The sequence below is a fragment of the Rhinopithecus bieti genome, unplaced genomic scaffold (genome assembly GCF_001698545.2).
Source record: "Rhinopithecus bieti isolate Rb0 unplaced genomic scaffold, ASM169854v2 scaffold_9696, whole genome shotgun sequence".
Taxonomy (NCBI): domain Eukaryota; kingdom Metazoa; phylum Chordata; class Mammalia; order Primates; family Cercopithecidae; genus Rhinopithecus; species Rhinopithecus bieti.
This window is the reverse complement of record NW_016806217.1, coordinates 462298-483045: the sequence shown is the minus strand read 5'-3', so window position 1 is coordinate 483045 and position 20748 is coordinate 462298. Positions and strand designations below refer to the sequence as shown.

At 39.1% G+C, this 20748-nt stretch overlaps 1 protein-coding gene across 1 annotated transcript in view; it reads left to right on the top strand.

Moving 5' to 3' along the window:
- Positions 1 to 17928, top strand: part of MCTP2 (multiple C2 and transmembrane domain containing 2) — a 267240-nt gene extending 249312 nt beyond the window's left edge. Inside the window, exons 20-22 of the mRNA XM_017875234.1 lie at positions 4380 to 4489; positions 10690 to 10787; positions 12953 to 17928. Of these exons, the coding sequence (XP_017730723.1) occupies positions 4380 to 4489; positions 10690 to 10787; positions 12953 to 13021 (277 nt within the window). The 3' untranslated portion in view covers positions 13022 to 17928. The remainder of the gene's footprint in view (positions 1 to 4379; positions 4490 to 10689; positions 10788 to 12952) is intronic.
- The last annotated feature ends 2820 nt before the right edge of the window (positions 17929 to 20748 follow it).

Here is a 20748-nt window from a genome sequence, read left to right as displayed (position 1 = left end):
TCGCCCGGCTGATTTTTTGTATTTTTTTAGTAGAGACGGGGTTTACACCTTGTTTGCCAGGATGGTCTCGATCTCCTGACCTTGTGATCCACCCGTCTCGGCCTCCCAAAGTGCTGGGATTACAGGCTTGAGCCACCGCGCCCGGCCGTTTTTCATTTTCTTTTGGATTATATCCTCAAGCGTCTCTTACATGACTTTTAACATATTAAACATTATGATTTAATATATTGGATTAGATTTCAAAATCTGAAATCTTTCAGATTTTGTTGGCTCTTACTCATGGTGTCATGTGTCCTTTTGTGGTTTGGATTTTTAAGTATACAATTATATTCCTTGGATTTTCATGTGGAGAGTACTCCAACGTCATAGTTGATGATGTAGTTCCTTGGAGAGGAGTACTGTTTAAGTCACCTTGGGATACTGCCAATCCCAGGACCTACCAAGCTAGGTCCTTCCTTAAATTCTTTTGCTTGAGGCTTTTCAAACAACACTGGTAGCATCAACTCAGATGATAAATCTCTCCACTTAGCACCAAGGTCGTGATGTATGTCCACTCATGTATGGTACAATATGTCCCTCCTTCCTTATTCTTACCCTGAATATGTAAGCTTTATGCGATGGTCTATATTAAAATCTCCCCATGGGGAGTTTCTAGGCTTCCTTTTCTGCCCCCAACCTCCCATCGTACCATGCAGACAACAGAAAGAAGCTCAAAATCCCGATATTTGGCAGAAAATATTAGAGTGAAAATTGACATTGGAGCTTAGTTCCCTGCAAGAGTTCTTCCAATTTGTTTTATTTTTATACTCTATTATATTTCTATTTTCATGTCAACCTAGTAATGGCTTTTTTTTTTTTTCTGTTGATTAGTATTTTACTTTCTCTTCAAAGTGGAATGGTATTGCTAGAAAAGGAATGATAAAGTACATTCATTTTTAAAAAGTAATTTTATTCATGTTTGTAGCTATTATTTTCACAACTCTACCTGATATCAATAACTTTCTTTCCGTATTTGTGTGTTTTGTGCAATAACAATGAGAAAAGTGAGGGTAGCTAACACTTATTAAATAGTGACTATGTGCCATATATTTTTATAAATAATTTATATGTATAAAATTATGGAATCCCCTCAGCAGCTCTGTAAAGTAGATGCAGTTATTATTCCCATTTTACAGATGGGAAAACAAAAGCACAGAGAGGTGGAGTAAATTACTTAAGGCCACACAGTTAACAAAAGTTGCACAGGAATTGTTTTTACATTATAGGCTACAAAGTTAATAAGTAATCTTCCGGGGTAAAAAAAAGTGGGTTTTGTTGCCACCTAGTTATGGATTTATGTCCAGGATCTGTCATCCACTGTGTCTCCACTTTAAAAAAGTTTGAAAGGGAACAAATTTCTTTTTCCTTGTTTATTTTAGTTATTTGTTGTACCTGATACAGTTGTTACTTACTTTTATTATAAATATATCAATTATAAAAATAATCAAATACAACCAATGAAATATAAAGTCTTTTCTTATTTTATGTATGTACATTATTTCTACAATTTAGTTTTTTACTGTATGTAGCTTTGTAGAAAGTAGCTTTTTACAGTAGTGTGAGTGTTTTTAGTGTATTCTCATCTTTTTTTTTAAGCTGCATAGTATTGCAGAGTATAAATCTCATTAATTTTTTCTCATTTCGAGATTTTTCAATATTTATTTTACTGAGTTTATTTAAATACTACCAACCAGCCTGGAGAAGACATTTATGTACTGCCCCTGTGCCCTTGGGCAAGGAAAGCTGCAAGTTAAATTTCTTGCCATGCTGAACTGGATCCATTGTGGAGTTCAGATAGCATTTCAACACATATTGTAAAATTGCCCTCCAAAAAGTTCTGATACAAGTTCTACTCTGGAGTAGAGAAGTCAGGAATGGACCTATACAAATGTAGAAATTCAGAATAACAAAGACCGCATAATAAAGAAGGGGGAAAAATAGTGATTGATCAGTTGGTGGAGTCACATCACTGGATCAGGGGAGGGCTTTGGTGAGCCTGGCCAAATCTAGACATTGACAAGGAAAAACTGATAGATTTGTTCATGTGAAAATTTATAATTTCTATGTTAATTATAAACAAAATAAAGCAGCAAACTGAAAAAATGTTATATATAACAAACATGACAAATGTCTGAGTTTTCTACTATCCAAACTGATATTGGAAATCACTGAGGAAAAAGTTAAGCAAAACAGCTCAGGAGAAAACTAGCAAATAGCAAATAGTAACTTTTTTTTTTTTTTTTGAGTTTTTACAATGTGCCAGACACTGAGCTAACTATTCTGCAAGTTCTTTGTAATTCTAGCAGAATCTATGATATAGGTATTATTATTCCAGTTTTACAGATGAAATTATGGTTCAGACTGATTCAATTTCTGGGAGTTACTTAAGATAAAGCTTGAACTTGAACCCAAGTCTGTTTTGCTTATAAATCAATTTTCTGAAGCACTTTCCTAAATAATAGCCCCAGGCCAAAAAAAAAAGAAGAAATCATAGAGAAACAAATTAAAATTACCAATAGGCATATTAAATGGTATTGAAATTTGCTTATAATTTAAAGAATTGAAAAATTAAAGACTATATATATAATATTTTACATCATAATAGGCAAAGATTAAAAACAACAACACTCAGTCTTTTGTTTGTTTTTGAGAGGGAGTCTTGCTTTGTTGCCCAGGCTGGAGTGCAATGATGCAATCTCAGTTCACTGCAACCTCTGCTTCCCGGGTTGAAGTGATTCTCCTGTCTCAGCCTCTCAAGTAGCTGAGATTACAGGGCACACCACCACGCCCAGCTGATTTTTATATTTGAGTAGAGATGAGATTTCACCATGTTGACCAGGTTGGCCTTGAACTCCTGACCTCAAGTGATCTGCCCACTTCATCCTCCCATAGTGCTGGGATTACAGACATGAGCTACCACAGCCAGCCTCAGTCTTAACCAGAGGATGAGATTACTGTGAGTCTCCTATACTGTTGATAGAATTGTGATTATTTGGACAAGTTACACAATCTCTGTCAGCCTTAATTTGCTCATCTATAAAATGGGGCAGAATTATTGAGAACGTTACACTCTAAATACGTGAACAATGTTAGCACAATGCCTGGCACATAGAAAATGCTTAATAACTTTGTGCTATTCCCTCTAAAATCCACCTCCATTCTCACCTGCCTCCCATAAAAAACATTTTACCATTCTGTATTCCTAGCACAAGGCAAAGAGGCTCTACGCTTAAATCTGTATGTGAAGATGAAGACCATTAAGAAGAAATACTCTAGGTACCTCAGTAGGGCTTTCGATCTCTAGGAATGCACGTGAACATCTACAATATATCCAAGTCCATGTCACATCTTCTAGATCTCCATTTCCATGCCTGTCAAAGCAGGCAATAGATACAACAAAAGGAGCCAGGAGCTCTGTGAAAATAATACGTAGTGTAATCACCTACAGTATCTATTAATGGTGGTGTAATAATTTATAGTCAAATACTTCCCCACTTATTTCAAGGCACTGTTAGATTTCTGGTGTAAACAAGCCTGGAAATTCTAAATATAAGTTATTAGTAAACACAAAAACACCAATGGCATGTGATAATATCCTCCCCATGGGGCACAGTGGCTCACACCTATAATCCCAGCACTTTGGGAGGTCAAGGCAGGAGGATTGCTTGACCCCAGGAGTTTGAGACTAGCCTGGGGTGACATAGGGAGGCCAGAGCTCTACAAAAATTTTCAAAATTAAAATTAGCTGACTGTGGTGTCTCTTGCCTGTAGTCCCAGCTACTAAGGAGGCTAAAGCAGGAGGATCATTTGAGGCTGGGAGGTCGAGGCTGCAGTGAGCTATGACTGCATCATGGCACTACAGCCTGGATAACAGAGCAAGATCCTGTCTCAAAAAAGACAGAAAAAAAGAAAAAAAATCCTCTCTTTTCTGGTAAAGGAAAGGTTACCATAATTACTAGTAATCATGTGTTTATTAAGAGATAGTTGTTGACTTAGAAGTGACCTAACCCTTAGTTTTGAAGATCTCCATGCAGAGCCATCCTGGCAACATTGCAGTTTTTAATCACTTTTGAGAGTCAAAGGTCTTTTCAGGAACTAAAGTTTCCAGGGAGGTAAAGTCACCAATATTCTGACAAATTGAATGGCAGTTGGTTTGTGACTGTCTCTTTAAGAATGTTTTTCCGGTACCCAATCATTTTGGCAGACTCTCATCTCGAGGTTTATAACAAAATTTTTCCAGTAGACTTCTATAACTATGAACATGAAATAAACATGACAAGTTGACTCAGTGGCAGTTGTTGAACATCAGAGGAAATCATATTTATGTGGTTTGTCTACAGCACATTTAACTGGACGGTCCCCTTCCTTTCATCTCTGGCCTGTTTGATTCTGGCAGCAGCCACCATCATTTTGTATTTCATTCCACTGCGGTACATCATTTTAATCTGGGGTAAGTTTGGCATGGTCCTTTTGCTCGCAATCAATTCCAGGTAAGAACCAATTACTCATTTTTAAAGTACGACTATTAACTTTAAATGTGCTCTTGTTGGCAATTAAACATGAGATTAAGGAAAGCATTTAGGGAACAAAAACTTCCAGGACCTCCCTGAAAAGGCCAGTTGCATGAATGATCAGCGTAGATATTTATAGGCCTCTTGCATAATTGCAATCAAATAAAAATGTGATTGTACATGCCATTTCCCTTTGGGCTTTCCTAATCATAAATCCTCTTGAATAATATATTGCTGTACTTGGGTAACTTTAAGGAAACACTGTTCAAATAGCGAACAAACACCTGCATCATGCCCTTTATATTATGTAGAAGTGTATCTGGCCACTACCAGGTTGCTTCTGACACTTCATCTCTCTCGGAAGAAAAAATTCACCTAACTCCATTCTTAAATCCAGAAGCAGGGAGAGGGAGGGGAGGGGGCATTCTGTGAATACCTAACCAGTGCCTGAACAGAGAGGAAGTTATTATTTACCAGGGGAAATGGTGTGCCTATATAAAGTTTAGCTGCTTTAAAAAGAAAGTAGAAACAAAACTGGCAAACTGGAAATAAATGTCATGACTTGATTTAATACTCAAACTAGCGACTGGACAAAATGCAAGCAGCTTGGTGAATATTTGTTTCTGTTCCTGGGTGGGCTCTGAGTTGATATAAGAAGAGGGAATTGCAATAACTTAAATGTTGGAGAAGCAGTTAGCCCTTCTCCGTAAAGGGTCTGCCAATCCTGGTTTTCCATGACTTAGCTGTGACTGCCACTGAGTTCTCAATGGTCATCACTTCCAGGGATCTTCAGATGTTAAGATGTTTGGGGAAATCACAAAGAGAAGAGACTGTGTTGAGATGCATTCATTCTCCAGCAAAAGCTGAGAGCCTGCAAATGCTGGATGAAAGCTACAACCTTTCTAAAAACCATTAAATATAGATTTTTTTTCAAAGACCATCCAACAAAGGTAGAATCCTGCTATCAAGAAAAACCAAACTTGAGCAATAGAAAAAAAGTCATGGGAAAAATAGAATAGCTCATACAGTTACAGAAGTAGAATGATTTAGGGATTCTGAGAGAGTATAATCCAATTATTCTCTAAACTGTTCAGGGATCTATTTTAATATTTGATGATCCTGATTCTTGGAGGAAAGTCTAATCTGTGTTTAGTTCTTGTTGGTATTTTTTGTTTACTTGGCAACAGTAATAGCAAATTGATCCTTAAGAAAGAACATAGAGCTCCTCAGGGCCACTGATTAAGAAGTCATATTCTGCCAAAAAAAAAAAAAATGAAAAAAGTATTTTCCTGAATAATTTATATACTGAATGTTATTCACATCAACTGGGTATCTTATTTTTCAATTATGTTTTCATGAGTACTACTATCTTATTTACTGATAACATTTAGAACATAGATGTTAAGATTGTTGTCTGACCCTAACCAGAATGTGATTAAAAATTGCAATCATTTGGCTAGTGGTTTGTTCACTTTTAAGTTCATGTAAGTTGAGTGCCATGATCAGCTAGCTGTTAAACACTGCTTCTTGATTTCCTCATCATCCTGGTGCTTGCTTGTTCTACTTCTATGCATCTTTCCTTCCACAAAGAGGACTAATACTGGCTGGATACAGTGGCTCACGCCTGTAATCCCAGCACTTTGGGAGGCAGAAGCGGGTGGATCACCTGAGGTCAGGAGTTCGAGACTAGCCTGGCCAATATGGTGAAACCCTGTTTCATAAGCCAGGGTGATGGCAGGCACCCGTAATCCCAGTTACCCACCTGGGAGGCTGAGGCATGAGAATCGCTTGAATCCGGGAGGCGGAGGTTGCAGGGAACTGAGATCAAGCCACTGCGCTCCAGCCTGGGCAACAGAGCAAGCCTCCATCTCAAAAACAAACAAACAAACAAAATGAATACTGTATTTTCTCATTTGATCATCAATTTTGAGATTCCAGTCCCTCTTTCTCTATACCCAAATCACTTTGACTTCTGATCTTATCCTCCAAGATCTTGGCAGGTTTCCAACAACTTTCTGCATCTACTTAATGAAATATTGCTCTATTTTTCATTTTATGAATAAAGTTATTAAATGGTATGGAGTTTATTATGCTCTCTTGGGCCGATAGTAACCCTCTGAGCTTTGTACTCCATGTCTGGTTCTTCAGTTTTACATTTTAAACAGGAGCTCATAGTTTATTGATGAGCTTACCATAGTGAATGTAGTCACAAGCCTTGACAATTACCACGTGATCTATTGCCTCTTCTCATTACGTAAACACTGCTATGCCATCCTAGAATATATTCTGAAATTCTGTTAGGACTTATCCTAAGACAAATTAGTTCCTAGCTAGCATAGGCCAGGACATTATTTTGCAAATTTCTTACATGACTGCATTATTTGAAGCAATTTTTTTCTCACAAAGGAGATAAATGTATATGTCTTAAAGTTTTAGTGTTTTTTCTAACTTTAGGGATCAGAAGACTTTCTTATTCTAAGTTACTTATTCGTTTTTTATTGAGTGCTAAAATGGTGAATAATATCCTTAAATGTTTTGTTCTATGTTTTGAATTTTTTGAAAAAATTTAACTGTATATGCTAGATTTCCATATTCTATATCCTCAAGTCCTATTTTTGTATAAGTAGTAGAATCATTTCACATAAGCACATAAAAACAGTCTAATTTCATATTAGCTATGGGGAATATTTTTGGACACACCAAAATTATTTTGATAGGTGAGATATTTTATTTCCTCTTTAGCCCTATAATTCTTAGTGTAGCCACATTTATGTAATAGACTTTTAATGAGTACTTAAATATTTTTCTGAATGAATGAGCCTGCAAGCTTAATACCTGTGCTCTATATAGATGACATTTTGTTAGGCCCATGACCTCTCTTGTGTAGGAGTGTGATTTTTGAAAATTAAGTGACAAGTAGATTTTAAGGATATCTGAAGTTTTCTTTAGCAACCATTATCTACTACATTTTAGTCACTTACATGAAGTATGTATTTCCAGAAGGCAGAGCATTTCTTAGGATTAGATCCCATGTGGGTTTCCTTTTGAGAGATTTCCCATATTCCTTCTATTCGTAGAGGTTTTAATTATACTTTTTCAGTTCTAGTTGAAACCACTTCTGTTTTTTCAGGTAGATATTAATTCTCTAAGCTAAATTTTTAGTTTTTTGCAAGAAGGACCTAGTCCTTGTTTAAGTTTGCATCTTCATTTGATAGCACAATATCTCTTACATGGAAGACACTCAGAATTTGATAAATGAACAGGCAGGGAATCCTTGCCTCATCCCAACCAGTGTATTACAGTTGGAGCTACCTGCTGGTCACTCATGTAACTATCTGAAAAATGGTGTTATAATTGTGTTTCAAGTGGTTATTCTCAAGTGGGCAAATGTGCAAAGCAGCCATGCAATTTTTCATCTCTTCTGATTTTCTCCAAGTGATATATATTTTTTTTAACTGTAGGGCTCATTCCACCCCACTGATCAATTCAATCTATGATCTGGGACCAATACATAGGTAACATCTTTCCCAACAAAATGTTATTCTTCAGTATTTTATCCCATTTGTTTTTTTTTTTTTTTTTTTTTTTTTTTTTTTTTTTTTTTTTTTTTTTTTTTTTTTGCTAAAAGTAACTTTACAACAGATATACGCTCCATCTGTACCATTTAGGTTAAAAAAAATCTAAGGTATGTTTAGCATGCCAATAGATTAAGCCACAATTTCTAAATGCGTCTACGTCATCATAGCTGACTTTAATAGTATTAAAGGCTCTTTTCCATCCTCACTTCCTTTGTCTCCTTAGCTTGTTTGCATCTACAGTAATGATGGTAGCCCTCTGCATTGTTGTAGAATTTCAGATTACAGTATCATTTTGCCTGTACTGCCCAACGTGATTCTCCCATCTACCCAAGAAACTCTATAAGGAGGTCTTTATTATTCAAATGTTAATGTAAGAAATGTGAGGTACAGGAAGGTGATTTTTCTAAAATTACACAGCTAATACATGATGAAGCCAAAACTGGGACCCAGGTATTCCTACATCATAACCTTTGTTTTCTTGTCCCTTAAAGAATGACCAAGGTGGCCGCGTGTGGTGGCTCATGCCTGTAATCCCAGCACTTTGGGAGGCTGAGGTGGGTGGATCACCTGAGGTCAGGGGTTCAAGACCAGCCTGATCAACATGGCGAAACCCCGTCTCTTAAAACAAAAAAATAACCAAGGAGTCTATGATTTCCTGTTGACAGTCAGTCTCACATAGTTGTTAATAGGGCAGAATTATTGGAACATTTGATCCTGGACACCTTCATAAATAAGGTGTGTATTTAAAACATGCAGTCTGTGTGCCCTATAATTTGTATTCTGTTTTTTTTCGAACATAGATATTCTCAGTGCATTGTGGAATACTTTTGCCCTTATTGGTGCATTTGAGCTACTGTGCAGGTTTATAATCTTCTCAGTGACTAAGAATGCAGTGTTTTGATCAGCTGTGATATTATCCCTGCCTTGCTCTTCATTGTAAAGACTCCAGATGCGCACACCATATATAATTAACAATAGAAGATATATCTGTTCTCAATACGTCTTTGTCTCCCTTCATCATTTTGCCTTGTCTGTTTTCTTTTGCCAAAAAGCCCATGCTACAATTAAATGTCTTTAGAATAACACAGTAAGAGTATTTTAATGTAAAGGAACACTGGGGGAAATTTTAGCTAGAAACATGAAGCTTGCTGTGGGGGTAGAGGGAAAAAAGGCAGAGTGCAGCTTTGACTTGAGGGAAAGGGGATCGTTTGCTAGGAATCTTCACCAGCCCAACCGCCAAGCCACCATTTACTTGGGCACAATGGCTGGCTCCCATTTGCAAAGCAGATGTAAATCTGACCCTCCAAAGAAATGACTGGAGGTTGGCATTGTATCAGGTATAATGCCATGCAGGAAGCCTAGTCCTCAGATGAAAGCAAAATAATATTTAATGAACAACAACAAAAAAAATCAAACCCTTTGTGTGTTGGGGACTAGTGAACAGTTAAATGTTACCTTGACTTCTGAGTAGGAGCCATTCAGAGTACAACGAAGCTAAGAATTCATTCAGCATCATTGGGACTGACAGCCCTTCAGATATGATCCTTGTTAAACAAGCACCCTGTGGCAAAACTTCAGAAGGCCACCTAGTCTTTCTGCTTCTAAAACTCAACATGAAAAGCAGGTTGACATTTGGTGAAAAGACTACAGCTTATGAGCTCCGGATATAGTCAAAGCAGCTCCAAAGAGCAGAGGAGAAGACAAATCGTGGTTGAGAGGAACTCCCCTCTAAAGAGTAAGCCAGGGGCAGAGCGTGTCCTGGATATGCAGGGGAGCCCAAGGTGCAGCCACCACAGAGGGACAGTCTATAGGATGTTGACGTCTTAAACGTTGAACCCGTTTCTAATTATCATTGTCCTTATCCTAAATTAGCATGTTCTCCATTGCCCAGACAGACCCACGCGCCGACGTTGTGATCCATAAATTAAGTTAGCAACCATAGTAAGATAATTTTCCAATAATAGCTTTTCACAGTTTCCTGCAGCATCAAAGTACAATCAACATGTCAGGTTCTGCTCTGCTGTGAGAGGAGAGAAACCTGTGAAAATGAGTTGGAGGTGGGGAAAGACGGATGACTGCAGTTTTCTTTGTAACAACAAAACAACATCTCCCGCCCTCTGCCTCCCACCGCTATGTTTGGTCCAGAGCCTCCAAGCAGGGACTTGTTTGGGCTAATGAAGGCCTTTTCCCATCTGGGACATTTGCTTTCATAGCAGAGGAGGCTGTTAATCAGTGTATTCCAAAAGAGCCAACGTGCTCCCCAGTTTGAGCGTGTGTTTCTGTCGCCCTGCTGCTGGGATTGTAATGGGATTTTCACAGCTGAAGAAGGCAGAGCCCCTCTTCACCAGCCCCTGCTTCCTGCCTTCAGGAAAAGGTATTTGTGAATGATTCCACATGACAGCAACATGTGTATGACTTGAGGTCTGGTAATTGTTTTCACACTAATTTTTACTTGTGAATATCCCCTCTCCCCCCAGTCAGGCAAGTTTTGGAAGATAGATGCTAGATAGATAGATGATCGATTGATTGATAAAGAGATCTCCTGTGTTTCTATGTTTCAGGCATAAATAAATTTACTAAGAAGCTTCGAAATCCCTATTGCATCGACAATAACGAGCTACTAGACTTCCTGTCTAGGGTACCATCTGATGTTCAAAAGGTATGTTATGAATGGTCACCACCAACAGTGGCCCTGACCTGAAATCTGGCCAGCCCTGGAGCCAGAGGAGCACAAGGCTTCACTTGTGTGAGTAATTGAGATAAGGAACCAGAAAATCCTTAAAGAGGCCTGGCTTGCAGGGAAGTGGCAGAAAAATCTTTGTCCAAAGCATGAGGTGATTGGGGGAAATTGTTCTGAAAAAGAGCTACTTAAGAATGATCTGAAACTCACACTGTGTGGCTACTGTGCACTGACGCTTGTCCCCTTTCGATTGCTTGCCTCCCTAAAGAGGATAAAATGGGCTCAGTGAGTAGAATTGCATGAGATCCAAAGCCGGGGAGTGTTGCTTATTTTCTTCTTCTTCTTCTGGGTGGCAAGCATTTTAGGGGAAGCAGGGGACAAGAGGATTATTCTTTTTATTCTCATTTGCCGTGATATATCTCCTAGGCCTCCCTTCTATCCCTTTCCCTCTGAAGACTTAGGGATGCTGAGGGTGCAGCCCCCATTTACCCTAATACACAAAGAGGCAGAGGCAGTGTGAAATAATGTGAGATCAATCAGAAGTATTATTCACAGATAATGGTCACTTAGTCCAGCAGCGTCCTGTTTCTGTGGATACACAGAGATTAACGAAGGCAACAATACTAGAAAGTCATGTAGAGTAGCTCGATCCTGGCCCCTGTGGATCAGCCTGCTATAAATCCAGAGGAAGGAGGGCAGGTGGCAATTTCTCTAATGGAGAATAGAGATCACTGAATAGGTAGATGGGGAGACCATGGCGTGAAATATCATCAAGATGATCAAAGACACAATCCTTTAATATCTTAGAGAATCCCAAATCGAATATCGATTTTCATATTTGAGTCACTGTAGCATAATTGGTTCCCTGGCAGCTTAGGGAGGATTGCAAAGATCTGGGGCACCTAGGCCTTAGAGTTTCTTTCCCTTTCATTCCGAGTTCTAGAAATTAAAATGGACTCTGTGATGCTATCTTTCTTTAAACTTCATTTTATAATTAGCTGTGAAAACACATTCTATAACGATGAATTTACTCTTTAACATTTGTATTACTTAATTAAAAAATAATAACCGGGCCCCTGTTTGGCATTGAAGACTGACAGGTATGTCATCCTCTGCTCCCTTAGGGCACTTTCGCAAAACACCATAAGGAATGGGGTGTTTTCTTCATTTATCTGCCTCTGACAAAGTACAGCCTGACTTCTGTGATCAGGCGTAATGTCCTTGGGGAATTTGGCACAAATGCTAAAAATAGGGAGCACATGTGGTCTGTAATACAATATTTTAAATAAAGCCATTCCACCAGCAGCCTATCAAAGCCCATACATTAAAGCAATACGTTTGCAACGTACCATCACTTGGGTCGCAGTGTGAGTTCATGCTGTATCCTTGAAGAATAGAAATTTCCATCAATCCCCCAAGGATTCTCTGTGCACAGTCCAGGCACTAGCCCTCAAAGTGGCCATTCCAGTTGCAGTTGGCATGAACACAGAGAGATGCAACAAAAGAGCATTCCAGGAAGATATACAGTATGCGAGTAAGATCCTCCCTGTATCGCCAAGGGCGCTTTCTAATAACACAGTGACAGTTTGCCACTGGGGACTCCTGAGTACTCATATTTATCACAGATGTTTTAGCCATTACATTGCAAATGAAATTAATTTCTAAGAGAAATCTATATAAAAGTCTGGGGTATCAATTTCAGCATTTTTTCCTCTCAGGCAAAGTAAATGTATATAATTTTCTGAGATGTTTTCCCCAAGATTTTAGATATTTTTAAATGAATAATCCTAAGTTGCTGTATCATATACTAAGATAAACATTCCCAAGAGGCAGTTATCAAGCTTACTTATGGTTGAAAACTGGCATACACAAAACGAACATCATCTTGCAGTGCCCAGAGAAGGTAGAAACCCACGCATCTCATTAGAAAAATCTGCTTTTAATATTTTGGTTTCAAGAAATGATGCATGACTTCTCAAATCCTTCCTGCAATTAATCCCTCCATGTTCCTGTGTTTAGAAAATGATTCATTACCTTTGAACCTTCCTTCCTTTGCCTTAGGTTCTCCTTGGGGAGCCATTAGCACACACTGTGGTGAGCTAGGGTTACCTAACCGCCAGCATCACGGCTGTTTGTTTTCACAGGTGCAGTACGCAGAGTTGAAACTCTGCAGCAGCCATAGCCCCCTGCGGAAGAAGCGCAGCGCTCTCTAGGGCACACACTGACTTTGGACAGCAGCACCCAATATTGTGTTTGGTTGATTAGACCAACGTTATGGCTGTTTCCGTGGTACCCAAGGTGTCCTTCTGAAATGCATGCCCTGTGGCACCCCCTGTATTCTTCCTTCTCCTTCACGTGCACAGACATACATGCATGTGCACACACCTCCATGCATGGGTGTCCTAGTTGCATAGAGGGTCAGCCCAGCAAAAAGCAACAATCCTGAGACTCGGAAAGTCTAACATCCGTTCTGAAATAGGAGACAACAAGGCTGCTGCCATGGGTCTGAACACCACCTTCCTTGAGAACAGCCAGGAGCCCACTTGGATTCAAGAGTGACTTTGAACTTGTTTTCACACCTCCAACAGACTCTCATTAAGATTCAGTTATTTCCACTCCCCATCCCCACACTCCTTTCAGATAATTGTTCATGGGTGTAAGTCTCTTCTCCGAGTTAACAAGTCTTCAGTAGCCATCATCTGTCCAAATACGGTATATTATTGAAAGACATTTTTAATAATTACCAGAATTAGCTCAAACCTTTAGGGATCTTTCAGCCATGATTATTAAGGATATGTATGTGAATTTTTGGGAAACCTCTTGGTGCTGGATGGTCAGCCTGCAGCGTGGTCCATTGCTGGCCATGGATGCCCCAGGAAGGTCCCTGGAGATCACTCACTTGAAAAATGAGGCTTCCATGAAAGTATCTGGTTGCTTTCTGCTGCCACTTCTTCTTTTACTTTTTGCATATTTTCAAAATAGTATAAAATGTCAACATATAATCTCAGAAAGGCAGGTGGGGGTAGGGGAGAAATGAATGAATGAATTCTCTAGGTATTTAGAAAGATAAGGAACTGAAGACCAAGAGACTAATAAGGCTGCTTACCTAATTATTATAATCATTTCATTTGCCTGAATGTTTTAAGCAGAAAGTAGAAATACTTCAGCTGCCCAAATGTATCTTTTGGTCCCCTTAGAAGTAAAATAAGCTACATACAATAAAAATTTATTTCAGAACCCCATTTCTAGAAAATACCACCGCAGAGTCCTCCTTTGACAGCATCTGTCTCTGCAGACCTCATCATGCCACAGTATTTCCCTGCCATGTAAAAATCCTGACTTTGTGCATATATAAAATGTATGCAATTAACTCTGTTTAAATGATATTTAAGTTTTAAAGACTGTAATTTGTTGACACATACTTTGTGCAGTTTTTATATATGTATGTATGATAAAGAAAAGTTAAGGTCAAAAGATCTCCTTTAATAGTGAGTTCCCTATTTTATTTTTTTTGTCTCTGGGTTGTAATTTAATAATCTTCAAACAAAATGTTTACGAAAAATGCCAAAGATTCTAAATCTTATCATCCAGTGTCTGTTTTTCTTCATGTTGTATCTCACTGGGTTGCTTTCTGGCTGAGCCAGATTTCTGCATGATTTGATTTACTTCAAGTTAATGAAGCTGGCTGGAAAAGAGCCTTGCAGAAATTATAAAAGCTCCAGTAAATCTCGTAGTTGTACATACAATAGATACCCAAGAACCTCTTTTGTCAAACCAGTTACTCAATCTTCTGTGTAAACAATGCCTCATTGTCTTGCTTCTAACTATCATCTAGTTTATCACTGTCTGTCATTTTGTAACGACCTAAGTCAGACATCTTTAAACAGACATGTGAGATCTGATCAGTCATTTGAATGAAAACTTTCAGCAGCAAAATAACCCCTTATTTATTTAAAAGTGGAACCAATACTTTATTGTTGTTCTTTTGCTATAGAATTTCAAAATGAAATTATTTGCCCGACAAGAAGGCATCATTAGTTAGACTTCTTTCCTCTGTAGCCCGACTGAAATTCTCAGTGTTAAGTTTAGGACCCAAACACCAGCTGGGATGTAAGAGCAGGACCGAATCAACCTTGAATAAACTGTATATAGAAAACAATTGTTAATTAAGTAGACATTGGATGTTAAAAAGGAATGTTAGTTGTAAGTGACATGTTAAGATTTATACAAATTGTCAAAAACTTTTAGGCAAGATTCCAAAATGCTTTCGATAAAATTTATAGATTATGGATTCACAGTATGATAATTAAGTAGGAATGCTGAAGTCTTGCCAAGTTTTCCTGGTTCTCGTCTCAAACTTTATCCTCCCATTTCTAGTCCTGTCTCTCTATGTAATAGGCATCTACACCTCAGCAGGTCAGAAACTAAACATCATCTGTCTCTCCCTGTCTTCAGAACCCCGACCCTCATAATCTCCTTACAGCTTCTTTGTTTCCCTTACTGGGACTGGCATTTTCTGGGCTCGGAATTTCTTGGTCATCCTCGTTTTTGTTCCTCGTGCTGTTGTCCTCGTCTCCCAACCCAGAAAGCCTAGTAGGTCCAGTGTCAATGCGTTAACCACTTCTGTTCTGATTTCCACTACCCAAGTGGAGGCCTTCATAACCTCTCAGATGTCACGGCCATGATGCCAGTTACATTATGCCTAGTTAATCTTCATTTAGACTGGAAGGACCTCCCCCTAATTTCTTTCTGAATAGATTCTACTCTCCTTCAACACTTCCAAGTCTCCTGCCCCAAAGAGGCTTGATCCTGTGGCTGGATGTGACTCCAACTTCCTTTTTTGTACCCTCACATCTTTCATAACTTTCTGGCATCTGCCATACATCATAAGAGGCTTTGACCACTGTCCTCCACTGGACATTATAGCTCCTCCACTGCCCATTATAGCTAGCACCTAATAGTTACTCAGGAAATAAATACTTGTTTAACAGGCCAGGTCATAGAGATTATTTTTCTTTCTCTGCCTTTTCATGTGCTGCTTTGAGAACAGAGGGCTGGGTTGGACAGATTAGTATGATCTATCCTGGAGATTAATTTCTTGCATTAAGAGCTTATTTTGTGTGATATTATTTATAATCCCTGGCTATGTCAATTATAACCTTTTAAATTATGTCTTATATTTGAAGTTCTTACCTACATATCAGAGGAAAATATAATGTTTATTTCCAGGTGGTAAAACAGTCTTTTGATTCTTTTTTCTTGTAAATTATCATTTAACAAGTCTATATTGAATGCTGATAATTTTCTGGAACAAAACAGACTGCATCCCCTTGGTAGAGCCAGACATTAAACAGATACTTTCAAGAAACAGCATGCCATGCTCAGATTTAAGTTTGAAAAATATTCTGGCTACAAGGCATAGCCTAGCAATTTTCAAAGTTTAGAGAAGAGTTATTAATATTAGTCTTTTGTAGTACTCCTGACAAATGAATAACACCCCGGACTTTCAAATAGTGGCGCTGGAAAAAAAAAAATAAGTAAAATTGAGAGATGGTGAAGAGATAAAGTGAGCAGGACTCAACAATTGCTGGACTATGGGATGAGGGAGAGTAGAGTCAAGGATGGCTCTTCACCCTGTCTCCAGGTCTAGGAAGATGGTGTTACCTTTCACTAAGGGAGAGAACTGTAAGAACTGCTGTGAGAGGACCACAGGAGTCCAGTTTTAGCACTGAATCTCAGGTGCCTGAAAAGCATCCAAATGGGAATGTCAGCAAGGTAATGGAATATATGGATTTAGTTCTCAGAGAAGTAACACACTGTACTTGATATATACACAAGTTAAGGGCAAACACTGCATATCAAAGTGATTGAAACTAAATGCTTCAAGAAATTAAACCGTGAAGAACTCAACAGTCAATGTCATATATATAAAGGCAAGTCAGTTAAGAGTGTAAATAGAAACGGGGGTAAATACAGAGGAGAAAAACAGTAAGCATGGACCACCCTAGCATTCAATGGCAGAGCATACTTCAAGAAAGCTGATGTGGTCAATAACATCAAATGCTGCAGAGATCACGTGAGTACAGAATCATGACCTTAATGATGTGACAGTTTGGAAGCACCCTGGCAACAAGTCATTTCAGTGGAATGGTAGAAATGGAAACCACGTTTGGGTTGAGAAGTGAGTGGATGTGAAAATATGGGGTCTCTGAATGGAGGTAACCCTTGAAAAATTCCACTGTGGAGGAGAAAGGAGAGAGAGGGCTGGAATTTGGAATGAAAGGAGATATTTGGGATTATTTTAGTAAGAAAACAGATGTGTCATGACCTCAGTGTAAAGCTAATAGCTGCAAAAAAAATTCTTCATGGACATGAGATGGAGTTAGCCATATTCATTATTTAAAACTATGTTCTGCACTTACACATTGTTGGTTGGAGTGTAAATTAGCTCAACCACTGTGGAAGACAGGGTGGATGTTTCCTCAAAAACCTAAAGAGAGAAATACTGTTTGACCCAGCAATCCCATAACTGGGTATGTATGCAAAGGAATATAAATTGTTCTACTATAAAAACACATGCACACACATGTTCACTGCAACACTATTTACAATAGCAAAGACACTGGATCAATCTAAATGCCCATCATTGATAGAATGGATAAAGAAAATGTGGCAGATGTATACCGTGGAATACTATGCAGCCATAAAAAATAATGAGATCATGTCATTTGCAGGAACACGGATACAGCTGGAGGCCATTATCCTTAGCAAACTAATGCAGCAACAGAAAACCAAATACCACATGTTCTCATTTATAAGTAGGAGCTAAATGATGAGGACACATGGACACATAGAAGGGAACAAAATACACTTGGGGCTATTGGAGGGTGAAGGGTGAAAGGAGGAAGAGGATCAGGAAAAATAACGAGTACAAGGCTTAATACATGGGTGATGAAATAATCTGTACAACAAACCCCTCTGACACAGTTTACCTATGTAACAGACCTGCACAGGTGTCCCTGAACTTTAAAAAAAAACCTATGTTCTATCAAAACCTGCCTCTCACTTATGTATTAGGAATCTTATGGCAACAGAACAGTTGAAAAACTAAAATAAAAATCTTCTGAAAATGCACTGAGTGGTAATTGATGATTGAATAACTGCTGAAATCCCGAAGGATAACTTCTAAAGGAATGGCTTCAAGTATGTTACCCTTGTGTAAAGCCCACAGCTGTTCTGTCCTAGCATTTTAATGTAACGATTTACACAGGAAAATGGATATTCAAGCACATAAGAATACTAATATTTTATAGCATTTATCAAATGCCAGTTACTTTCTAAGTGTTTTAGATATAATTGCTCATTCAAAATAATTCTAAGAATTGAAATTTCTTCAAATACTTACAGAGAAAAAAAAAAACCTGCCACTCTTATACAAGCTCTTCTAGACAATAACAAAAGAAAAAAAGAAAACACTTTCTTAAGCATTTTATGAGGCCAACAAAGCTCTCCTTCAAAACCAACTAAGTCCTACAAAGAGTGGAAAACTACTTAACAAAATCCCTTGTGAAGACAGATACAAAATCGTGAATGATGTACGAAAGTCTTTACACTGAAAACATCAGTGAGGCTTCCAGATGCCTGACCAGACATCTTGTATTCTCTTCCACGAAGAAGAACCAAAAAAAAAAAATGAGTGGGAGTGGATAATCACAGTTCACATATATCATATAAGAAAGAACACTGGAATTCTATGGAGAGTGACAGGAAACACCTGAAGCAAGGAAGGGGAAGAGAGCAATACAGTCTGTTCAGGTGGGATAGGCTAGGAGCCAGGAAAGGCTCTCCAGATGAGAAAAGAGTAAGTGGGTGACTCCTAGTGATCAACGTTTCCACCACAGACTCCCACATTCCAGCCATAGGAATTCCCCTTGACTATTGTGAGCCCCAAGACCGACATAGGGAGCTACCTGAAGACCGTGTGATGACATTGCCCCGGAGAGGGAGCATACATGTTCCCACACACCCCCAAGTCCTAAGCAGCTACAGCAAGTTGTCGCTTTGATATCTCAGCCCTCACCAGACTGCATTCTGCCCTGGGCCCAACAGCCCCTGCATCTTCATATCCCTGGAACCTTAATGACATGCTCCACCTGCAGCCACAACTCCAGCTGCCTGCTACCTTTAGGGCTGAAGTGTGAGCCGTTGGCAGTCACCACATTGCTCCCAAATGTGAAGCTGCTGTGCATTTTTAATCACCCTAAGGACAACAAACCCGCCAGGTGACAGCCATAGCAGTAGGCTGCCTCAATTGGGGCCAAAGGGCAAGTGAAATGTACACCTCCCAGTCACTTGCGTACCACTGCTGCCATTGAAACTGACTCTATTCTCCCCCGTACCAGGAGTGCAGTATGGCTGCTGCCACCCCAACATGAACATTCTGGGGCCTGGGGTCACACTACCCCTGCCTTCCATAGTCAGTATCTGCAAGCACTACTGAAGGATGTGAGGATGAGTCCACTGGGCCCCCACCCCTTAGTACCCAATCATGGCATCCGGAGGCCTGGGGAGTACCCAGGCCAGTCCATAAATATTGGCACCTGAGCACTCCAACAAGGGCCCTGAAAGTTGGGGCCACCCAACCTGCCACTACCATCATAATGGGCACCCCCCAACACATACACACACGTGTCACCTGTGAGTCTGGGGACTGGCCTGCCCAGCCTGTCACAACCACTGCCACCACCACTGTGGAGCTCTTGGGACTCAAAGGTTAGTCCCACCACTACTACTGCTATCACCTACGCCATGCAAACTGCCCAAGTGCCCGAGGACACACTCACCACCAGTCCATGACTGCCACTACCATCACCCAAACAAGCTGCCTGGAGGCCCAAGAATTGGCTTGCTTGGGTCTGCTAATACAGTGCCAGCATACACTGTCCTGGGGCCCAAGGACAGGTATGCATAGCATGCTGCTGCTACCACTGGGGCCCAAGGACAGGCCCATCTGGTGTCCCCGTCACAAGCAAAAGTTCACCACAGCCTTCCCTAATAACCACAACCTAGGCCACTGAGGAAAATCACAGACTTCAATGAAGCTATTTAGAGCCACAGAAATCATGAGAGCTACACTACGGCATGCACCCAGAATCAAAGCCAAAGTACCATACCCAACAAACACCACAGACACATCTTCAGGAAAAAGTCCTCCCCTAGGAAAGGAAGTTAAAAAGTGGAAAGAAGTGATTGTCATGACAGATGTTCAGATATCAATGTAAGGACATAAGAAACATGGGGGGGAAAAAAAAAAAAAAACACCACAAAGATAGTACTTCCAAAGAGACATAATTCTCTAGCAACAGATTAACTAAAAAAAGAAATCTATGAAATCCTGGATAAAGAATTCAAAATATGAATATTAAAGAAGCTCAGTAAGATAAAAGAGAATACAGAAAACAATGCAAATAAATCAGAAAATAAGTATATGAATGAGAAATTTTCTAGAGATTTCAAAAAGCACAAAACAAATTGAACTGAATGATTTATTAACTAAAATATGAAATACTTTCAATAGCTCAACAATAGCTCAAGAAGAAAGAATTTCAAAACCTGAAGACATGTCTTTTAAAATAACACAGGCAGACAAAAAAAAAAATTGAGCAAAGCCTACATGACATATGAGATACCTTATAGGGACCAAATTTTTTGGTGTTCCACAAGACAAAGGGAAAATTAAAAGTTAGAAAACCTATTTAATGAAATAATAGCTGAAAACATAATAAGTCTAGGAAGAGATTTAGACATCTAGATACAGAATGCTTAGAGATTCCCAAACACAATGCAAAAAAGTCTTCTCCTCAGCACATTATAATCAAATTGTAGTAAGTCAAAGATCAAGAGAGTACTCTTAAAAACAGCAAGAGTCCCAGCTACTCGG